This window comes from Sorghum bicolor, chromosome 5 (assembly GCF_000003195.3).
Source record: "Sorghum bicolor cultivar BTx623 chromosome 5, Sorghum_bicolor_NCBIv3, whole genome shotgun sequence".
Taxonomy (NCBI): domain Eukaryota; kingdom Viridiplantae; phylum Streptophyta; class Magnoliopsida; order Poales; family Poaceae; genus Sorghum; species Sorghum bicolor.
In genome coordinates this window covers 12,774,924-12,793,403 of record NC_012874.2, presented here as the reverse complement: position 1 = coordinate 12,793,403, position 18,480 = coordinate 12,774,924, and the positions used below count along the sequence as shown (strand labels likewise).

General features: G+C 43.6%; 3 protein-coding genes across 3 annotated transcripts; 1 reads left to right on the top strand and 2 right to left on the bottom strand.

Moving 5' to 3' along the window:
- LOC8057171 (probable carboxylesterase 18) lies at positions 1,607–3,073 on the bottom strand. Its single transcript, XM_002449245.2, has one exon. The coding sequence runs from the start codon at positions 2,985–2,987 to the stop codon at positions 1,935–1,937; it is 1,053 nt and encodes a 350-aa protein (XP_002449290.1). The 5' UTR covers positions 2,988–3,073; the 3' UTR covers positions 1,607–1,934.
- LOC8071541 lies at positions 8,879–10,192 on the top strand. The gene is made up of 3 exons (XM_002450536.2): positions 8,879–8,939; positions 9,186–9,642; positions 9,725–10,192. Exons 2-3 carry the CDS (start codon positions 9,196–9,198, stop codon positions 10,067–10,069), a joined length of 792 nt encoding a protein of 263 aa, XP_002450581.1. The 5' UTR covers positions 8,879–8,939; positions 9,186–9,195; the 3' UTR covers positions 10,070–10,192.
- On the bottom strand, positions 12,931–14,556 carry LOC8057170 (probable carboxylesterase 18). Its single transcript, XM_002449244.2, has one exon. It carries the CDS (start codon positions 14,428–14,430, stop codon positions 13,357–13,359), a length of 1,074 nt encoding a protein of 357 aa, XP_002449289.1. The 5' UTR covers positions 14,431–14,556; the 3' UTR covers positions 12,931–13,356.

The following is an 18,480-nucleotide window of genomic DNA, read 5'->3' as shown; positions in this document are numbered from 1 at the left end:
CCTTGGGCTGCAAGGCCCCCTGCCTAGCTAGAGGGGCTGATGAGTGGACCCTAGATCCTTTGCCACTAGAATTAGTGAAGTCCCTTGTCCTATTGCATCATGCCAATTGTGTGACCCTGCTGAATGAGTGGCCAATAGGGCCTCACACCCTCTGAATGGGCAGACGGCTTGGCATCTCTATACCTATTAGGTGTCGGATGCCTAAGCATTGGGATGTCAGTTCGTCACTCGAGCACTGGCTCAGGTATGCACTAGGTTGGGGTCAGGCTTGGGCTACCATCGCTCAGTAGAATAGGGTTTTGGTGACCCCACGAGCCTCAGAGTCGGGTGCGCGCGTGTGAGCGTATCCAATGCGTATAGCCCCTAAGCCCTCAGGCAATTTGTGAGATCGGTCGGGGCTCTGTTGGTCGGCTTCCTCTTTCCCGGGGACTTGGCAACACTTCTGTTTGACTCTCGTCACCCTAATTATAGATAAATATTGTTCGGCCCTTGTGTTTGTCATTCTTGGAACTGTAACGTGGCATTTAATGTTGATGTTCCCATTATGTCAAAATTTGGAACTTTCCAAGAAATATTTCTGAAATGGATTCAAAGTTGATGGATTAATGTGAGATTATCCATACTGTTAGTCGCTCTTCAAATAGAAATCCATTTTTTTACTAGCTTTCATTCTTTGTTGAGCTGTCCAAGATTTTTTTGATGACCCATGTTGTGTTGGAAGGGATATCTCAATGATTAAATCGATTGCATAAGACCTGTGGTAGCAATAGAATAAGGAAAGTATACAGAAAAAACAGTTCTTTTCAATTTCGATATTGTATTGCAAAACATAAATAATTGTTCAAATAAAAATAAAATTTATCCCAAAAGCCAAAAGAATGTATTGTATTAACCAAGTGTTGTTTTCTATGTAGGTGAAAGAAATTCATATTTACAAGCTGTAATTTGTAGCCTACATGAAAGAAAATCAAAAACAAAAAATGAAATCTAATGTTTTGGAGCTTGCTGCAGTTTTTCAAAGTAATTTTTGTTCTAGATCTGCCTCCGTCTACAACCTTTTGAGTCTATTTGGGTTCCATATTATATTGTAATTAACTTATAATTATGAAACATACGGACATACCATAAACTCCCTCTATCCTAAAATAGAATGCATTATAACTTCTAAAATTTATACTGAAGTATAAGGGACTCTATGTGATGGCCAAGTTCAGATTTAGCAAAATTTGTAAAAAGGATTTGAGGAGAAATCCTTAATTGGATTAATGTATGGATACATGCATCATTAGAGTATTTTTCTTGAGATGTCTTAAATCTTTTCGAATGCATTGTATTACAAGACGGAGGGATATGTTTGGTTCATCAGGCTGCTGATTTGTTCACTGTCACCATTGTTGTGCAGCTTTCACAGCAATTTTTTTCTTCATAACTTCAACAAAGAACCCCTCCAGATTTCTAAAAAAAAAAAACAAAGCTGTGGCTCCAACCTCAGTGCTGATTAAAAAGTCAAAACTACTGTATTTGTTTCTGGATGTATTTAAGGTGGTCAACCTCATTATTAATCTTCTAGTGCCAGTAGGCTTGTGTCCCCATCAGACACCATGCATCACGAAATCACCAACTTCATTTAGTTAATTATTAAAATTTACATCATTCATCAGACTTATCACACCAAACTTACCAAAGTAACAATTAATAACAATCACACACATTGTCTACTCTCACTTTTTATAAGTCACTTAACCACGCAAGCACACGAGCTATAATCCTCCAAAACGCCACACAGCCCACAGCACAAGACTCTGGACACGTCACTTGTACCAAACACCTCGCTGCACTGCACATGCCACGACGATGACACAACGGCGACGAGCACCGCCTGACCACTGCAGAGTGCAGACTGCTTCTTCTCCAGCTCCGGCTCCGACCACTCCCTAGTCGCTACTTCCGCCACCGGCGCATTCGGCGACGAACTCGGCGACGCGTATCATGAAGTCTCGCGCGTCGTCGAACCCGGGGAAGACGTAGAAGGCGTGGATGGCGTCGGGGTACTCAGCCACCCGCACGTCCTTGCCCATACTCTTGAGCATCTCGCCGTACCGGCGCTGCCAGTCCTGCAGCGGGTCGAAGCCGCCGATGGCGAGCAGCACGGGCGGGAACGCCGGCGAGTCGAGGCCCGCGGCGGCGGCCGGGGACGCGAAGTTTGCGGCCTCGTGGGTGCGGTCGCAGCCTGGTGGCAGGAACGCGCGCCACATCCAGTCGGTGCGGTCGATGGACACGATGGGCGCGGCGCCGTCCAGGCGGAGCTCCGAGGGCGTCCTCTCCTCGCCGCCGAAGAAGGGCTGGATGGCGATCAGGCCGGCGACGCGGACGTTCCTGAACGTGGCGGCGTCGCACGCGTAGCGGCGGGCCACGTGGTGCGCGATGTTGCCGCCGGCGCTGTCGCCCGCGACGAAGCAGCGGGAGACGTCGAGCGGGATAGTGGTGGTGGTGGAAGGGTGGTTCTTGGGGTCGTCGAGGAAGCGCAGCGCCGCGACCCCGTCGTCGTAGGGCGCCGGGAACCGGTGCTCCGGGGCACGGCGGTAGTCGACGGAGAGCACGGCCGCGGAGGCGTACCGCGCCATGCGGCGGCACGCGGCGTCGTAGGCCGCGGACGCCGCGGAGAGGTACGCGAACCCGCCGCCGTGGAAGAAGACGATCACGGGGAAGGGGGACGTGGACTTGGCCGTCGTAGTGGCCGGGTGGAAGAGGCGCGCGCGGAGGCGGCGGGCGCCGTCCAGGACGACGTCCCGGGAGGCGACGCCGCGGCAAGGGGAGGAGATGGCCGGGACACGCGGGTCCAGCAGCGACAGCGCGCAGCGGTTCAGCGTGCCGTCTGCCCGGCGGGTGGCGTCGGTCAAGCGGTCCACGAACTTGAGGGAGAGCCGCATGAGGCGCGACATCGGCGGCTTCGGCTTCCGCGGCGGCGTCGTGGGAGCCTCCGCCATTGCACCCGCGGCGGCGGGCGACGGCGATGAATGGCTGATGCGATGGATCGCTGCGGGCTCGCCGGAGTGGGTGTGGCTCTACTGGCTGAGGCGTCGAAGCTGCAGTTTTGCTAGTGGGTCGTATCGTATGTATTTATACGGGCAGGGCCGGGCCGGGCCGCGAGCGCGGTTTTCAAGATTCAGACGTGTGCTCTACTTTTTCCGCAGCTTAAGTAATTGCCACATAATTGGTTTCCTAGTTTTGGTGAACTTCGGGCCTTCTGGAAGAGGTAGGCAGAAAAACAACTTCACACTTCACCAACTTATATCTTATATATATTGTTATAAAAAAACTATCTTATATATATAATAATACTCCCTCTCCTATAATTGATTATTATTGTTCTAAATTAAACTATGCGGGTGTTTACTTCTAAAAAAATGCAAAATACAAAATACCAACTACTTTGGAATGATAGAATATAAAATGCTAAAATTTTTAGGGTCATGTTTAATTTCATCCAAAATACAAAAATTATTATCCTTATGAGGCCTCTTGAGGCTCTTTTGCGCCTTTTTTTGCCTCTTGAGGCCAAAATCCAAAATGGAGAGTCACCATCCTTTTGCTAAAGAATTTACATGATGTTTAGTCTCATTTTGCAAAATGATGAATCAAAACCTAAATTTTTTTGGAATAGAAGGAGAACTAGACACCCCCTGTATTAAGCTTCACTAAATAAATTAATAAAAATAACAATAATATTTGCATTATCACATGAGATTCATCAAATGCATGATAAATGTATTTTCATGATTTATCTGATATAATAGATGTTAGTGCTTGTTTCTATATATATCTAGTTAAATTTAGAATAGTTTCACTTTAAACAACTGAAATACATTATATTATAGAACTGAGACGTAGGTGGAATCAATTGTGAACAAACATATATTGTTAACTAATTACATGCTTCTGAGAGGAGTTTCGTACAACCTGCGTTGCATACCTCTTAGTGTTTTAATTTTGTTTCCACAGTTGGACCAAACTTATATAAAAGTATATTGTTAAATAGAAGCATACTTCATGTACTATTTTTTTTTGCGAGACCCAATTTACTTCATGTACTGTTGTGACTATAGATAATCTGGAATGAATTAAAATACTTATATGTGTTTACATGAATGAATAAACTATTATAAATGAATGTTACTAGATGGTGCGACATGTTAACATGCACAACTAAATGCATGCTAGTGGATGAGGGCACTCACAATGCAAGACTCTATCACAGAGTCTAAGACAATTAATTACATATTATTTATGGTTTTTTGCTGATGTGGCAGCATATTTATTGAAGAAAGAGGTAAAAAAATAAGACTCCAAGTCTTATTTAGACTCTAAGTCCACATTGTTCGAGATAATAAATAACTTTAGACTCTATCATAGAGTCTGCATTGTGAATGCCCTGATGTGACTCCTAAATTTCATACATTTATTGAGAAGACAACTAAATGCATGCTAGTAATTTAGAATATCGTGAGAGTGGATTAACTTAAATTTAGAAAAGAAAAGAGAATTGTTTAGTTTGGATTTGGGTGGTTCCTGAAGTTCAAACTTTACCTAGATATTTTGTATTCTTATTTACAAAAACAAATGTATGTAAGGTCAAGGTTTAAAATTAAAAAAATAGGTTGCAATCTTCTAAGATCAACTTTAGTACAAACTAAATTGTAAACATAGTTTGAAACGCATTTATGCTAAAAGACAATATCTCATTACCCATTTCAATTTTTTATAAATTCAGGTTTCAAAATCTTAGGCAAAATGGTTACTAACCTTATAGTTTGTAATTAAAACAAAATAGTATTATCATGAGATCTCCTTCTATTATCATAGTAGACACAATGTTTAGTTGTGTGGCCTTGGCTTAAACCACAGTTGTGACAATGTACCTCCCTCCTTCTCTGGTCTTTTTGTGGCCCTATCCTCCTTGGTCTTCTTGCCCTTCACTTTGGCCACCTTGACCTTCCCTGTCTTATGTTGTCGGTTGTTGTGGGGGCTATGATCCCTAGGTGTCTCAAGGCATCAACTAGTTAGCAGAGTGGCCCACTGTAGGTCGGCTGGTATATGCCTGAACGATCGAGGCCTAGCTAAGCTAAGCAACCGGGCCAGATACTAAGGCCAAGGTCAGCCATGACTCTTTCCTTCTGCCTTAGCCACATGCCGCACAAGGGTTTATGACCTCTTCGTCATCTCGACCCCTAGGAGCAATGGGGAGAGGTCATGAACCTTCGTGCGGCGTTCAGCTAAGATAGGAGAAGGGGTCATGGTAGACCCCCCAGCCTTGTTGTCTAGCCTGATCTACTTTTAGCTTAGCTGGGCCTCTGTCGCTCAGGCTCAAACTAGCTTTGGTATTTTGGGTCACTCGGTCTGGTGACTAATCAATGTCTTGAGATACTCGGAGATTATAACTCTGACAGTTGTTATGGGGGGTTGTCTCACTGTTCTTGACATTGCATCCCTCATGGTTATCATGATTGTTAGCTACTTCTGACTAGGTTGCTTGATATGTTGATGCTGAGTATTGGTATTCTTATTTTCTTATGCTCAAGTAGTTAATTTTGTAAGCACATGGAAACATCATTGTAGCACTTCACCTAGGAGTATTTTAGGGCATCGTATTAATATTCTTAGGGAAAGCGATGACTAAGAGTAATTGTTGAATAGATTTTTCTTGACTATATCACAAGTATTGTACCAAAGTCTAGTGGGGGTAACAATAAATAAAGAGGTAGTGCAACACATATTGATGTTCCATTGCAATAAAGATAGAATCTAATGGGAGGGCACTGAATGAGTATAAGATTCCTATACACTTCTTTGTGACTATCGCTATGTAATTGAAACATTAAATCAATACAAATGCATAGGAACATAATTTAAATAAGGTTTCCTAAAAGAGTGGAGGTTAAACCTAGGGTTTTATTAGAAACCTCTATTTTCAAAATACCTAGGGCTTGTATGTAAAAATGATAAATATAGAAACATAGGAATTGATTTTAAAATTTGTGGTCAAAGACTAGCAGTAAGGGGTACCTTATTTTGATGGATGATCTCATTAAGCTGGACTGCATCTATAGATTAGTGGACTTTTATGTGAATTGGGACAATGCTCGGTGGATTTTAATAGTCATAGGGTTTATATTTTTATTTAGAAAAATCATAGAAGGTTCATTTATTAATTAAAAGAGGCATTTTTAGAACATAATAAAATTGTTGAAATTGAATGTTTCATATTTTTTCTAGGTAGGGCATACAATGAGAAACACACACAGATAGTTTCATGATTTTATCATTCACCAATAATTAAATAAGAATTTAACAAGAAATCACACTTTTAAACATTTCTAGAAAAGAATAAAACCGACTCAGACTTTTCTCACTCACCCTCTGGCTACCCACACCCACTAATGCGCGGGTCCTAGGTTCAACCTTGGCTCTGCCCGCATTGATCGCGGTGGTGCCACCTTTGGTCGGTAGGTACTTGTCGCCAGTGAGAGCTCTAGCAACGACGAGGGCACCTATGCGCTTGGGAGGACCTCATGCATCGCCTAGGGGTACTAGCTAGATAGGGTAGGGCTCATGGCAAGCTTGTCACCAGCCATGGTGGCATGGTGGCATGGCAGACAGTGCTCCAGTGACTCCCATGTGGTAGAGGTAGACATGAAGAGTTGGCTAACCCCACGAGGCAACAGGGAAGCCAAATCAACAAAGAGGAGGAATGGAAACTCTATGGTGGGAACTGCCCTGGTGGAGTGGCTACGACGCTGCCCTTAGCCAACCACGAGGAAGATCATGTCACATGGCCAGTTGTGGTGGCCAGAGGCAAGGTGAGCGGTTCAAGGAGCTGTGTAAGGACCTAGCAAGGCTATGCACAAAGGGAATTAGGCAGGGGAGGAGTGGTGGTGGCAAAATTGATCGGTGCGGTGAGGTCATCGGCGGTGATCGAAAAATAAGAAGAGAAGAACGATGTCTAGCTTGTGCAGGCCTAACAAGGAGAGAGAGCGTGAGTTGGCTCCATTTTGGCACAAGGAGATGGCGAACTATGCTGCAGGATGAATTGGATAGAGCTACTATGGCGATGATAAATTTGGCTGGCAAGCTCTCAATGTCGACTGACAGAGCAGAGAGGAGAGAATGGTGGCCGGCTTGAAGGGATATGGGGGAGGGTGAAGCTTCACAACATCCAACTCCTGCATCATGACATGCCTGCAGAAGTAGTTGCATGTTGCATGCGTGAAGGCGACAAAAACGGTCATGAGACCATCGAGGGCGAGCAGCGAGAGCAGCAACCGCCGGTGAACACTGTAGCAGAGCCTCCTATTTCTTCATTTTCAAAATTACTTCCAAATTCATAAAATAACTTGAAAACTTTCGAAAACAAAAGTTGTTTAGTTCAAAATATTCTACAAGTTTGCTTTTAGGACCTAAGTCTAAATTTGGGTGGAATAGAGAGATATGGAATGGGGATGAAATTTAAATTCAAAATTAGGGTTTTGAAATTAGTTTTGCCTAAGCAAATTTTGGGAAATTAACTAGAGACAATCATGGATCAAACATCACAAACAATTGCACAGTTACACAGTACAAACTTAATACTAAGCAATGGAATAAAGTTTGGATAAATTTTATTCATGAAAATTTATTTGAAAATTCATCAAAGATTGAACTTATTAGTTGTCCCTAGGGACTTAGGTAGCAATGACTAAGTTCTAAGAAATAGTTATTGAATTCAATCTTTGAGTAATTAATTAGTGGTTAAACACGTATAAAACATAACAACCAACCACATAGAGACCAAATACACACATTATACATGGTACAAAAAGTGAACTTAGTTTATTTATAAAATTTCACATACTAATTCTCCAAACTTTTAATCTAATAACTGATTTCCAAGGACTTAGCCATATAATGACTAAGTGTATAATCAGCATTTGTTCAACTTTTGGAGCTCAATTTTAAACATGTTTCACATGCAAACATCATCAAACTTTGATTCCTCATTATAAAGCATACTTCACACTACAAATTTTATTCCAACAAAATTTTATTTGTTTAAGCCAATTCTCATATATAAAATCACAAAGAATGTTAAACATTAATATTGTCAACACTTTGAGTATTAACTAAAGCAACACATTTGCAACATATGAAAGCTATAAAGAAACATGAAATGCATTTATGACATGACTCTTGATACTCATGCTTAATGATGCTCATGATCAAATTTTAATTGGCACTTTAACATCTGGGATGTTACAGGAGGCTGATCGACAGCAACAACATGAGGCCTAGATCCATATGGCCCAGATCTGTGTGGCCAAGATCTATGCGTCCTAGACCCAAGGCCATGTGGGCTTTTTTCTTTTCCATTTATTTTAATTGATTTACGAAGATGGGCAAAGCAACCGCCTCCATTAATCCTCCATTTACCATGACCTTTGATTGGGGAGGCGGTTGCAATGCCTGCCTCCATTAATCTATTTGGCCCACCTCCAAAAAGTTTTTCATAGTAGTGTATCTCTATAGATCTATAGTTATCTAAATGGAATGGCACGGTATGGACCAACACGCACCCAGCGACTAGATAAGGATGAGCTAGAAGATATCTAAAAGCTTTAGAGATGTATAGATTCTTGCGTGTGCCACGCACATAAATGTACTCTAGCTTTTAAGAGACTCCAAAGTTGTCACAATGATGACAAGCCATTAACATGACGAAAAGCAATCCATTAGGCGGCATCAACCTTTTCTCTTATTCGTTCAGTGACGTGTACATTATTTGTCCGTTACCTTAAAATCCCCTTGTAATCTTCTATATAAACCACCAAGACCACTATTCCTCTCATACCAATCATCGGCTGTTTGATCAACAATTTGAAGTAGAAGTTCGTAGAAGCTTGAGTAAGGTAATAAGTCTACCTTGTTAATTCTATAAGTTTATCACTAATGGAGAGGGTGACTACATGATTTGTTTAAGGATTATTTTATTATTTAGTAAGTGATAAGTCCTTTATTATGTTCATCTAATTTTGTATAGTTTTTATAGAAGGTCATACATTTTATTGATTATGTCAATTTGTAGCATTATCTTATAAATTAGATAGTACCTAATTCAAGGTGTGTGTGTGTGTGTGGAATCTTTGAACATATAGATCCTTAGCAATGTCAAATGGATCTGAAGATAGAAGTGAGCATCCACAAGAGTTGAATGGATCATCACCAACACCTCTGATGACACCACAAGAACAAGAAATTGATGATTTTTGGAGGAGAAGACAAGAGGACATTGAGAATTTGATGAACTTCAACAATCACAATCTACCCATAGAAAATATTGAAGAAATCATTAGAGCCAATCTTGGTAGTGTCATGACATCATCTGACACTCCACCATATGTGACAAAGCTATGTGAGCTATTTATCCAAGAACTGGCAATCCGCGCTTGGATGTGTGCCTCATCCCATGGCCGCTACACCATACTTGAATCAGATATCACAGAGGCCATTAATTCGACCAAGCCTTATAGTTTCCTCAATGGTGTTCTCCCAAGGCATGGGACAAATCATGATCAAGAATCCACATCCAGCAATATGTCCCAACTACTACAGGTTCATAATATAACTTTGGAAACTCCATTTTTATCCATTATCATAACTCATTTAACACAAAATGTTCAATTTGCTTTTTTAGGAGACACAATTTCTTGCAGCAAGTGATGAAAGTATCAGAACTGCCACACCAACCATAATGACTCCTATAGTAGGCCATGGAGAAGTTGTTGATGGTGATCATCAAAATATTGGTGTGCAGAGATGCCCTGAGAATTATGATAGTGCAAGTGCTAACAACACTGACTCTACTAAGGATATGGTGGCTTCTGAGTCTACATTGCACAAATTAGTGAAAGAGGAAGACTCACAATTTCCTGAAGAAAACCATGTTCTTACAAGTAGCAATGCATTGGAGATGAAGAATGATGAAGATCTTAACAATATGTCTACCACCTCAAGTGGAAGCACTAAAGAAACCAAATAAAATACAAGTTGATCATTTATCCATTGTGTCATCAAGTGTTATATTAAATGATATGGCAGAAGCATCAACTATGTATGCCCTACATATAGAAATAAATTATGGGAAACCTTGTCTTGAGTTTTCTATGATTGGATTTTACTTGTATTTCCATCCAAATTTGTTAAAGTTGAACTCATAAAGGTTGCCTCTTCTTTTTAATCCAATAGCTATACATATTCCACTTGATGCATTGAAGTACCAATCGGAGTATCCAAACATAGGCTGGTTACACATAACAAAAAAATATTAGGTGGCTTGTTGTAGTTAGCAGTAAATAATTATCACTACTACACAAATGATTTTAGAAGATAGTGTCCAAATATTAACGGAGACGGGCACAAAATTCAGTCGCCTTGTAAAATGGTAGGCTATTAACCGAGGCAGTCATTTCTATTTACCAAAGCAATCATGTTTGCCCACCTTGTAAAATCAATTTATGGAGGTTGTCCTAAAATCACTTTATAGAGGCAGGCCTTTCAAAAGGCCCACATATAAAAATAGGTCCATATAAAAATATGTCTATTAAAAGGTCTGCCTCTAGAAATAGATCAAAAGCACACCAGCATACCCAAAACCACAGTCGCATGTACAATAACGTGTTAGGGTTTGGAAGGCCATCAGTGCCCTTTTCTCTTCCTCTCCCTCAACTGCCAGCAGTGCCCTCATCTCTTCTCAATGATGACTACCAAGCTCTCTCCTTCTTCCACCCCATACTATTTCTCTCTTGTTTCTTTTCCTCCCATCATTGCACCTCCTCCCCTCCCTTCCCCTAGTGATGCACCCCTTCTCTCTATCTTCCCCCCTAGTGCCGGATTCGACCATCTCCTCCTTGGCGGCGGTGGTCTAGCCCCACGTCCTCAGTGGTGGTGGATCCACCCCTCTACTCCTCGGTGGCAGTGGTTTTAGCCTTCTCCTCCTTGGTGGTGGTGGATCCGGTCTCCTCCTCCTCCTCCTCCTCCTCCTCCTTGGTGGCAGCACATCTGGCCCTGTCCTCTTAGTGGCGGTGGATTCGACCAGTGGCAGCGGATCCAGCCCTTCCTCCTTGGTGGCAGTGGATCTGGTCCTCTCCTTCCTAGCGATGGATCTAGTCCCCTCCTTAGTGGCAATGGATCTAGCCCCCTCGGCAGTAGTGGATCCAGCCCTTGCTCCTCCTCGACAACGAATCTAGCCCCCCTCTCTTCCACGATGGCGCTAGGGAGATGACTAGAGCTGGGGCAGCAGATCGACGGTGGCAGCGTGAGGCCTAGATCCGTGTGGCCTAGATCCAGGTCTATGTGGGCTTTTCTTCTTCTTTTTGTTTATTTTAATCAATTTACAGAGGTGGATCCTCCATTTACCATGACCTTCGATTGGAAGTGGTTGCAATGCCCACCTCCATTAATTCATTTGGCTTGCCTCCAAAAAGATTTTGTAGTAGTGTATCTATATATAGTGGTGAAGGACAGACAGAAAGCAAGGTGTGGCATGGTAGATCGTTGGAGCTCCCTGCAGTGACTAATTGCGTAGAAATTGAGAGGCCATGGCAAATTTGAGGTAGGAGAGCTGGCACACCTAGCCCTGTTGAGAGATTCGCCACTGTCTATATAGATCTATAGTTGTCTAAACAGATGGCATGGTATGGACCAACACGCACCCAACAAGGCGTGGTAGGGATTTATGGAGCCTGACATGACATGGTTGAGTTATGAGGCTATCTCATTCGTGTGGCATGATAGAGCCTTACATGTGTCATGTGTGTGAGCCTAGCAAGCCTATGAAACTCGATGGCATGACAAAGGCTCTAAGTTGGAGACCATGGCCGGTCACTATAGCCCATAGATGAAGATATGTTGAATATGAAGCCCGATGGCATGACAAAACCTCTAATTAGAGACCATGGCCGGTCGGTTGTAGCCCATAGATGAAGATATGTCGAAGGTGAGGTAATGACAGTCGACAGCCAAGGACATCTAGGCTACCATGCCCTCGAGGGAGAGATAGATTTGAAGGAGCTAAAGAAAGTTGGCTTTGGTGCGGAGGCGTCAAATCTGGCCATGGAGGCCCAAGATCCACCAACATTGATGGTGGTCATGGTTGCTCCACCATTGTTTTGTAGGGGTGAAAGTGGTGTGGATAATGGTCTAAACAGGTCTGATTTGAATCCAAATTTTTAGGATACGGAGAAGAACTTTTAATATCCATACGGATACGGATAATGGATTATCTGCAAATTCTATGCGGATTATCCGATGTTCAAAACAGGATATCCAAAAGTTTCTCTCCGTGACTAAAGAATTCGGGATTTTAAAAAGTTTGTTAGTTGAGAACTTTTTTTTGTGATGCGGCTATTTGATGTTCTAATTTTTAAATTGAGAAACTTGCTAGATATTATTATTTATTGGCAAGTAACTTATCATTTTCTAGTGAAGATATCATGTAAAGGATTAATTATCAGGGTGAGAGCCGCAATATATGGAATGCAATGCAAGATTATTATCTTCTCCTGTTCTAGTTCTTTACTAAATCAATTCTTGATAAGCATATGTTACTCGACTATTTAAATTCGTCTTCAATCCGGTTCCGCTCCATATCCGTACCAATTCCAACTTCCTGCACATGGAGAGGCGACCTGTTTTCATCCCTAGTTGTTGGCACTTTAATCCTCCCTGCACATGTATTGTTGTTTATGCACATATTTTATTGCATGTTTTAGTGATACTTTCATACATATTTGCATCATATGTGCCACTTGCTGGCTAATATTGACCTTGTGTTTTCAAATACGCTTTGTATTTCTATTCATGTTTATAAGAAATAAATATGGCATAAATTGGACACTTGCGTAACACAAGTTGTGTTTATATGGACAATGGACTTGACATGGGCTTAATTGCACACGTGATAGAAGAGGCTCGTTCATTAGTACAAATGATGAGCTAATCATGGGCCTGGATTTGAGGTCTTCGTGTGTCTTGATCCTCTAGCCCAAGGACGATCCACTAAAAGCCCACATGACATAAAGATGGTTATTCATAGGCCTGCTGCCACGTCCATGACATGCCAAAGACCATTTTCGATCGTCATCATGACCTCACACTAGTGCAACTATGACGCGTCCCACACGGGTTGCATTGCATGATGAGAACCACGTCACACTCGACACCACCGTCCCAGTCCACGTCACCGACCCCAGTCACTCGACACCTACAGTAATCCTCTGCTAGCAGAAGCATCTCGGCGACAGCTGCGCCTGCGCCGTCCGTCGCCGGTCACTCGCTGCTGCTGCTGCCGGCGACGATCTCCTTGATCCGTAGCATGAGGTCCTTGGACTCGGCGAACTCCGGGAACACGTAGAAGGCGTGGATGGCGTCGGGGTACTCGAGCACCCGCACCTCCTTCCCCTTGCCGCGCAGCGCGTCGCAGTACCGCCGCTGCCAGTCCTGCAGCGGGTCGTACCCGCCGACGACGACCGTGGCGGGCGGGAAGGAACCGGCGGCGTCGAGGTCGATGCCCGCGGTGGCGGCCTCGGGCGACGACGCCTCGTGGTCGCGGTCGGCGCCGTGGGGCAGGAACGCGCGCCACATCCAGTCGGTGCGCGGCACGGAGACGATGGGCGCGCCCACGAGCCTTAGCTCGGCGGGCGTGCGCTCCTCGCCGCCGAAGAAAGGCTGGATGGCGATGAGGCCCGCGAGGCGGAGGCTCGCGAACGCCGACGGGTCGAGCGCGTAGCGGCGGGCCACGTGGTGCGCGATGTTGCCGCCCGCGCTGTCCCCCGCGACGAAGCACCGCGCGGCGTCGATCGGCGGGGCGACCGCGAGCGCGCCGGGGTGGTCGGGGTCCGGGCCGTCGAGGAAGCGCAGCGCCGCGTAGCCGTCGTCGTAGGCGGCCGGGAAGCGGTGCTCGGGCGAGCGGCGGTAGTCGACGGACAGCACGGCCGCGCCGGCGTACCTGGCGATACGGCGGCACGCGGCGTCGTAGGCCAGGGACGCCGCGGAGAGGTACGCGAACCCGCCGCCGTGGAAGAACACGACGACGGGCACCGCCGCCGCCTCCGCGGCGTCGGCGGGAGCAGGAGCGCAGGGGTAGAAGAGGCGGGCGCGGAGGGGCAGGGCAGGGTCGATGGTGACGTCCCGCGAGGCGACGCCGTTGCGCGGGGTAGCGGACGCCGCGACGGGCTTGTCGAGCACGGCGAGCAGGCGGCGGTTGACGGTGCCGTCGGCGCGGCGCGTGGCGTCGGTGAGGTACCCCGCGGCCAGCACGGAGAGCCGCGTCCGCCACGACATCGGTGGCGCCACCCTCCCCTTCGCCGCCGCCGGCGCTGGATCCGCGGCTGCTTCTCCCATGGTGGTCGCCGCCGTCGCCGGCTGGGCGAGGATCTCGTGTGGCGTTGGTTGGACTCTCTCTCTCTCTCTCTCACTCACTCTTGGAACCGAGCGGGGGAGTGACAAGTGACAAAGGCTGTTTTGTTTTGTCCACCCGCCGCCGTCACGATCTTGGTGCTGGTGTCTTGATGGGATCGCGGGACAGGGGTAGTAGTAGACGCACGGTCGCTGATGTGTGGAGCCGACCGGGTGCGGGACGACCTGTCAGCAGCGTAGGCACACAAACACACAGGTCGGTCGCGCGCCGGGCGGTTCTCGTGGATATTTACGAGGAACAGGCGGACGACTCGTGGCGGGGCCGAGGTGTCAGCGGGGGGGAGAGGCGCGGCTTCGACGCCGGAAGCTAGCGCAGCGGGTGGGTTCTGGTTGGTTGGCGTTGGGACGGGGACCGCGCGGATGGCATTAATTAATTAATTAATCAAGATTAATTAAGGCCACGCCGTGGGCCGTGCCGGAGGCCGGCCGGTGGCGACGGGGGGAGGGGACCGGACGGTGGTGAACCGCACGCACGCAGCTTGTGACTGCAACCACCACGGCGGCCAGCATCGAATGCGCTGCCGTGGCCGCCGCGCACGGCGCGACGAGAACGGCTGGGCAGGACGCAGACGCAGGAGGGGCCCAGAGTCCGTCGCCGGCAAGCTAGGCCTTGTTTACAGGTGAAAATATTTTGGTGTGGCACTTTTATTTGTTTATATTGTCTAATCATGGAGGAACTAGGCTTAAAAGATCCGTCTCGTGATTTACAGCAAAAATGTGTAATTAGTTTTTATTTTTATCTATATTTAATGCTTCATGCATGAGCCGTAAAATTTAATATGACGAAAAAACTTAAAAAGTTTTTGCAAAATAAGAATGGTAGCATTTTCGTTTGTATTTGACAAATATTGTCCAATTCTAGACTAACTGGGTCAAAAGATTTATCTCGTCAATTCCGACCAAACTGTACAATTAGTTTTCTATTCTCATCTATATTTAGTATTTCACGTATACGTCTAAAGATTTGATATGACGAGGAATCTGAAAAATTTTACAAAATTTTTGGGGCTAAACAAGGCCTTAATTCTATATCTGCAACTGCAACCGCACGGCATGGATGAGCGGGGAGCCGTGTTGGAGACTTTGGAGTCCGTCGAGGCGTAGAGGAGAAGGAAACTCTTCAGCCGACTTGGGCCCAGATCCAAGGCCCGGATACGGGTCATGGATCGAATATGGCCCATCGATTTGGTACGGGGGAGTGCAGCCTTCTACTAGCTCAGTCCGGGCAGGTTTTTGCTGCCTGAGCCCCAACGTTAGCCACAGCCCAGCTTCTCTCTTTCCCCTTTTTTTTTTCGAGCAGAGCCCAGCTTCTTTCTGGTATTGGGTGGTTTGTCAACCGACAATAACTAGAAATACTGGCGCGGCTTTGCCGCGCCCTTGATGAGAACCAGCCTATCGTATAAGAAAGGATGGCTATGGTGTGGAGACGTGGATAAGGTGGAGCGAGAAATAGTGCAGATCAAACTCCTATTAAAACATTGTTAAAGAAGCATATGCGCTTAAGTTTGTATAAACAGATAATCTGAATAGTGATAGTACCTCGGCATACAAGACAGAATCTTAGCTTGAGGTTTATCTTGCAAATTTTGTAAATGGAAATTCACAATAATATCTTTCTAATTTATGATGTTTGTTGCATTCCTCACACCAAAATATTGCATTGCAATATTGGCAACTGTACTTAGGTATTCCCAAGTATGATCTTTGCTCATATATTTCTTTTAGGTATTTAATTTGCTCGAGAGAGAAGTATATCATGCCATAACGTAAAGATAAGTATGTATGTTTCTTATTTGTTTGTATGCATCTTCGTTTTACAGCTTCTTGTATAATCTGGTTGTTCGTGTGTATCTTTTTTTTGTCAACCGAATAGGTTTGTTTCTATTCTTTATAGTTACTACTATAAAGTTGATCAGATTGAGATGCTCTTTTTTTCATTTCTATAACGAAAATTGTATTTGCCGTTGTATAACAGGACAAGAAGAGTTAGTAAATGAATAAAATAATACCAAAAAAATCTTAATAAGATCTAACAAATTATCAAAAAGGTGCTATATATAAATGAATTAAAAGGTGGAGAAAATAGTTTGTTTTGGTGCTTGTTATTAAAATTACTATGTCATTATATTATAATGTTTTTACCTTATTATTATTTTTCTTCTTTCTTTTTTTTCCATAGGAGATTGGGGTGGCAGCAGACAGTAGTTAAGGATATTGAAGGTTGCTGCTACAAAAATTAAGAGAAAAGTGGTTATTACCTTGCGATCCCAGATGGGGATCCCCAGTTTGTTATTGATGTTGAAAGTTGGTGATGTTGGCGTTCACCAATTAAGACTTTCAACTGATGAAAAGTAATTGCGAAGGTGATGACCAGAAAGAGTTTGAGGGATGAGTGACTAGTTATACACTTGAACTATCCCAGGTGTCTAGTTGGAAGATGGGAGAGTTATCTAGAATGTATTGTTTTTGGAGAGTTCTAGAATATGTTTGCTGGAACAAAAGCCAGTTTAGAACTTATTGCAACTTGCAAGGGTGTTGCTGCTTGAAACGTGGCTTGGTAGCATCCTAGAAATGTGGCTGTTTTTTCTGCTTGACATGTGGCCAAATGAGAGGCAAGATTTCATGGTGCAGGATTCGTCTTTTAAAGATGAGTTTTGTTTTCGGCCCAGGCTCTTCACTGGACGGTTTCCTAAAAAAAAAAAGGGACGGAGAAGAAATATCAAAAAGAAAAAAGAGGGTAAATTCTATCTCCGTGTGCTTTTACAGATTTCTTTACAGTTGTCTCGTCGTATTTCTCGCTCTAAAACTAGACATCTTACCACTTCAACTCTTAGAATCATTCAAATTAACGTCATGTCATAGTTTAGAGTGGGTTTAATTTAATTGTTAAAAAGTGTTTCCAAACCTTTTTAGTTAAAAAATGGTAAATACTTGAGAAGATTTTAAAATTAAATAAGACACCTCTAAATTTCTAAAATTTTATTTTTTTCCCTAGAGATACATTTAAAATAAAAAATATTTAAAGGTCGTGAAAGCATCTTTAGAAGTTTTTAAAAATAGATTTAACTCGTGACAAATGGGTAAAATATTTGGAAACATGTAGAATTCACAAAATATTCTAATCGATGTATAAATATGTTATAAGTTTTGCATAGAAAAAATATGAGATGCAACTTGCATGAATGCAACATACATTAATCTTGACTGGCATTCGCAAAGACGTCACATGTTTTTTTTTTATGAATGCATTCTAACTATGTGATATACTACTCCGCATTCAAAAACATTGCCTACTACTATGAACCTAGATACACGACATTCCAAACTACTTCTGAGTTTTGTGTAGCTTGTGTTGGATGCCACACGAGAACAACCTTAAAACACCACCTGTGATATATTCGATTTACAAAAAAAACTAAACAAGGTGGCATCCATATCACAAATTTCACCTGTCATTTTTTTTCAAGAAAAAAAATACAAATAATAGGCAAATATTGTGAAACCAAAACGAGTGCCTTGTGGGTTTCAAACTTAGGAGCTATGACGGAGTGCTTTAAAACAACCTACAAACACAAAGTGCTCGAATGTTATTTTTTTTCTTCACCCACCATAGGCCTCCAATAAGCATCCACCTATATGTGAGAAATAAATGTTTTAACAAGATGTGATACATGGTTACAATTAAAAGATAGAGAGATTATCCTCAAAATGGAAAGATGTTTGATAAATTTTGATTGTTTAAAGCTATTGAGTATTTAAAAGATGAGCAAAACTAATAAACTTACACTCAGTGAAGAGATAGATTGTTGGATAAAAGCGAAATAATATCTACTTTTAATCGTTTTTCCTCCTCTAGGTTACTAAAAGGATATATCATATAATTTTAAATAAAATTGGACACTTATATTTACTTATCTGAAACGTTGTACTATCGTAAATGGATATCAGCGAATACATTTCACATTGATATGTTAA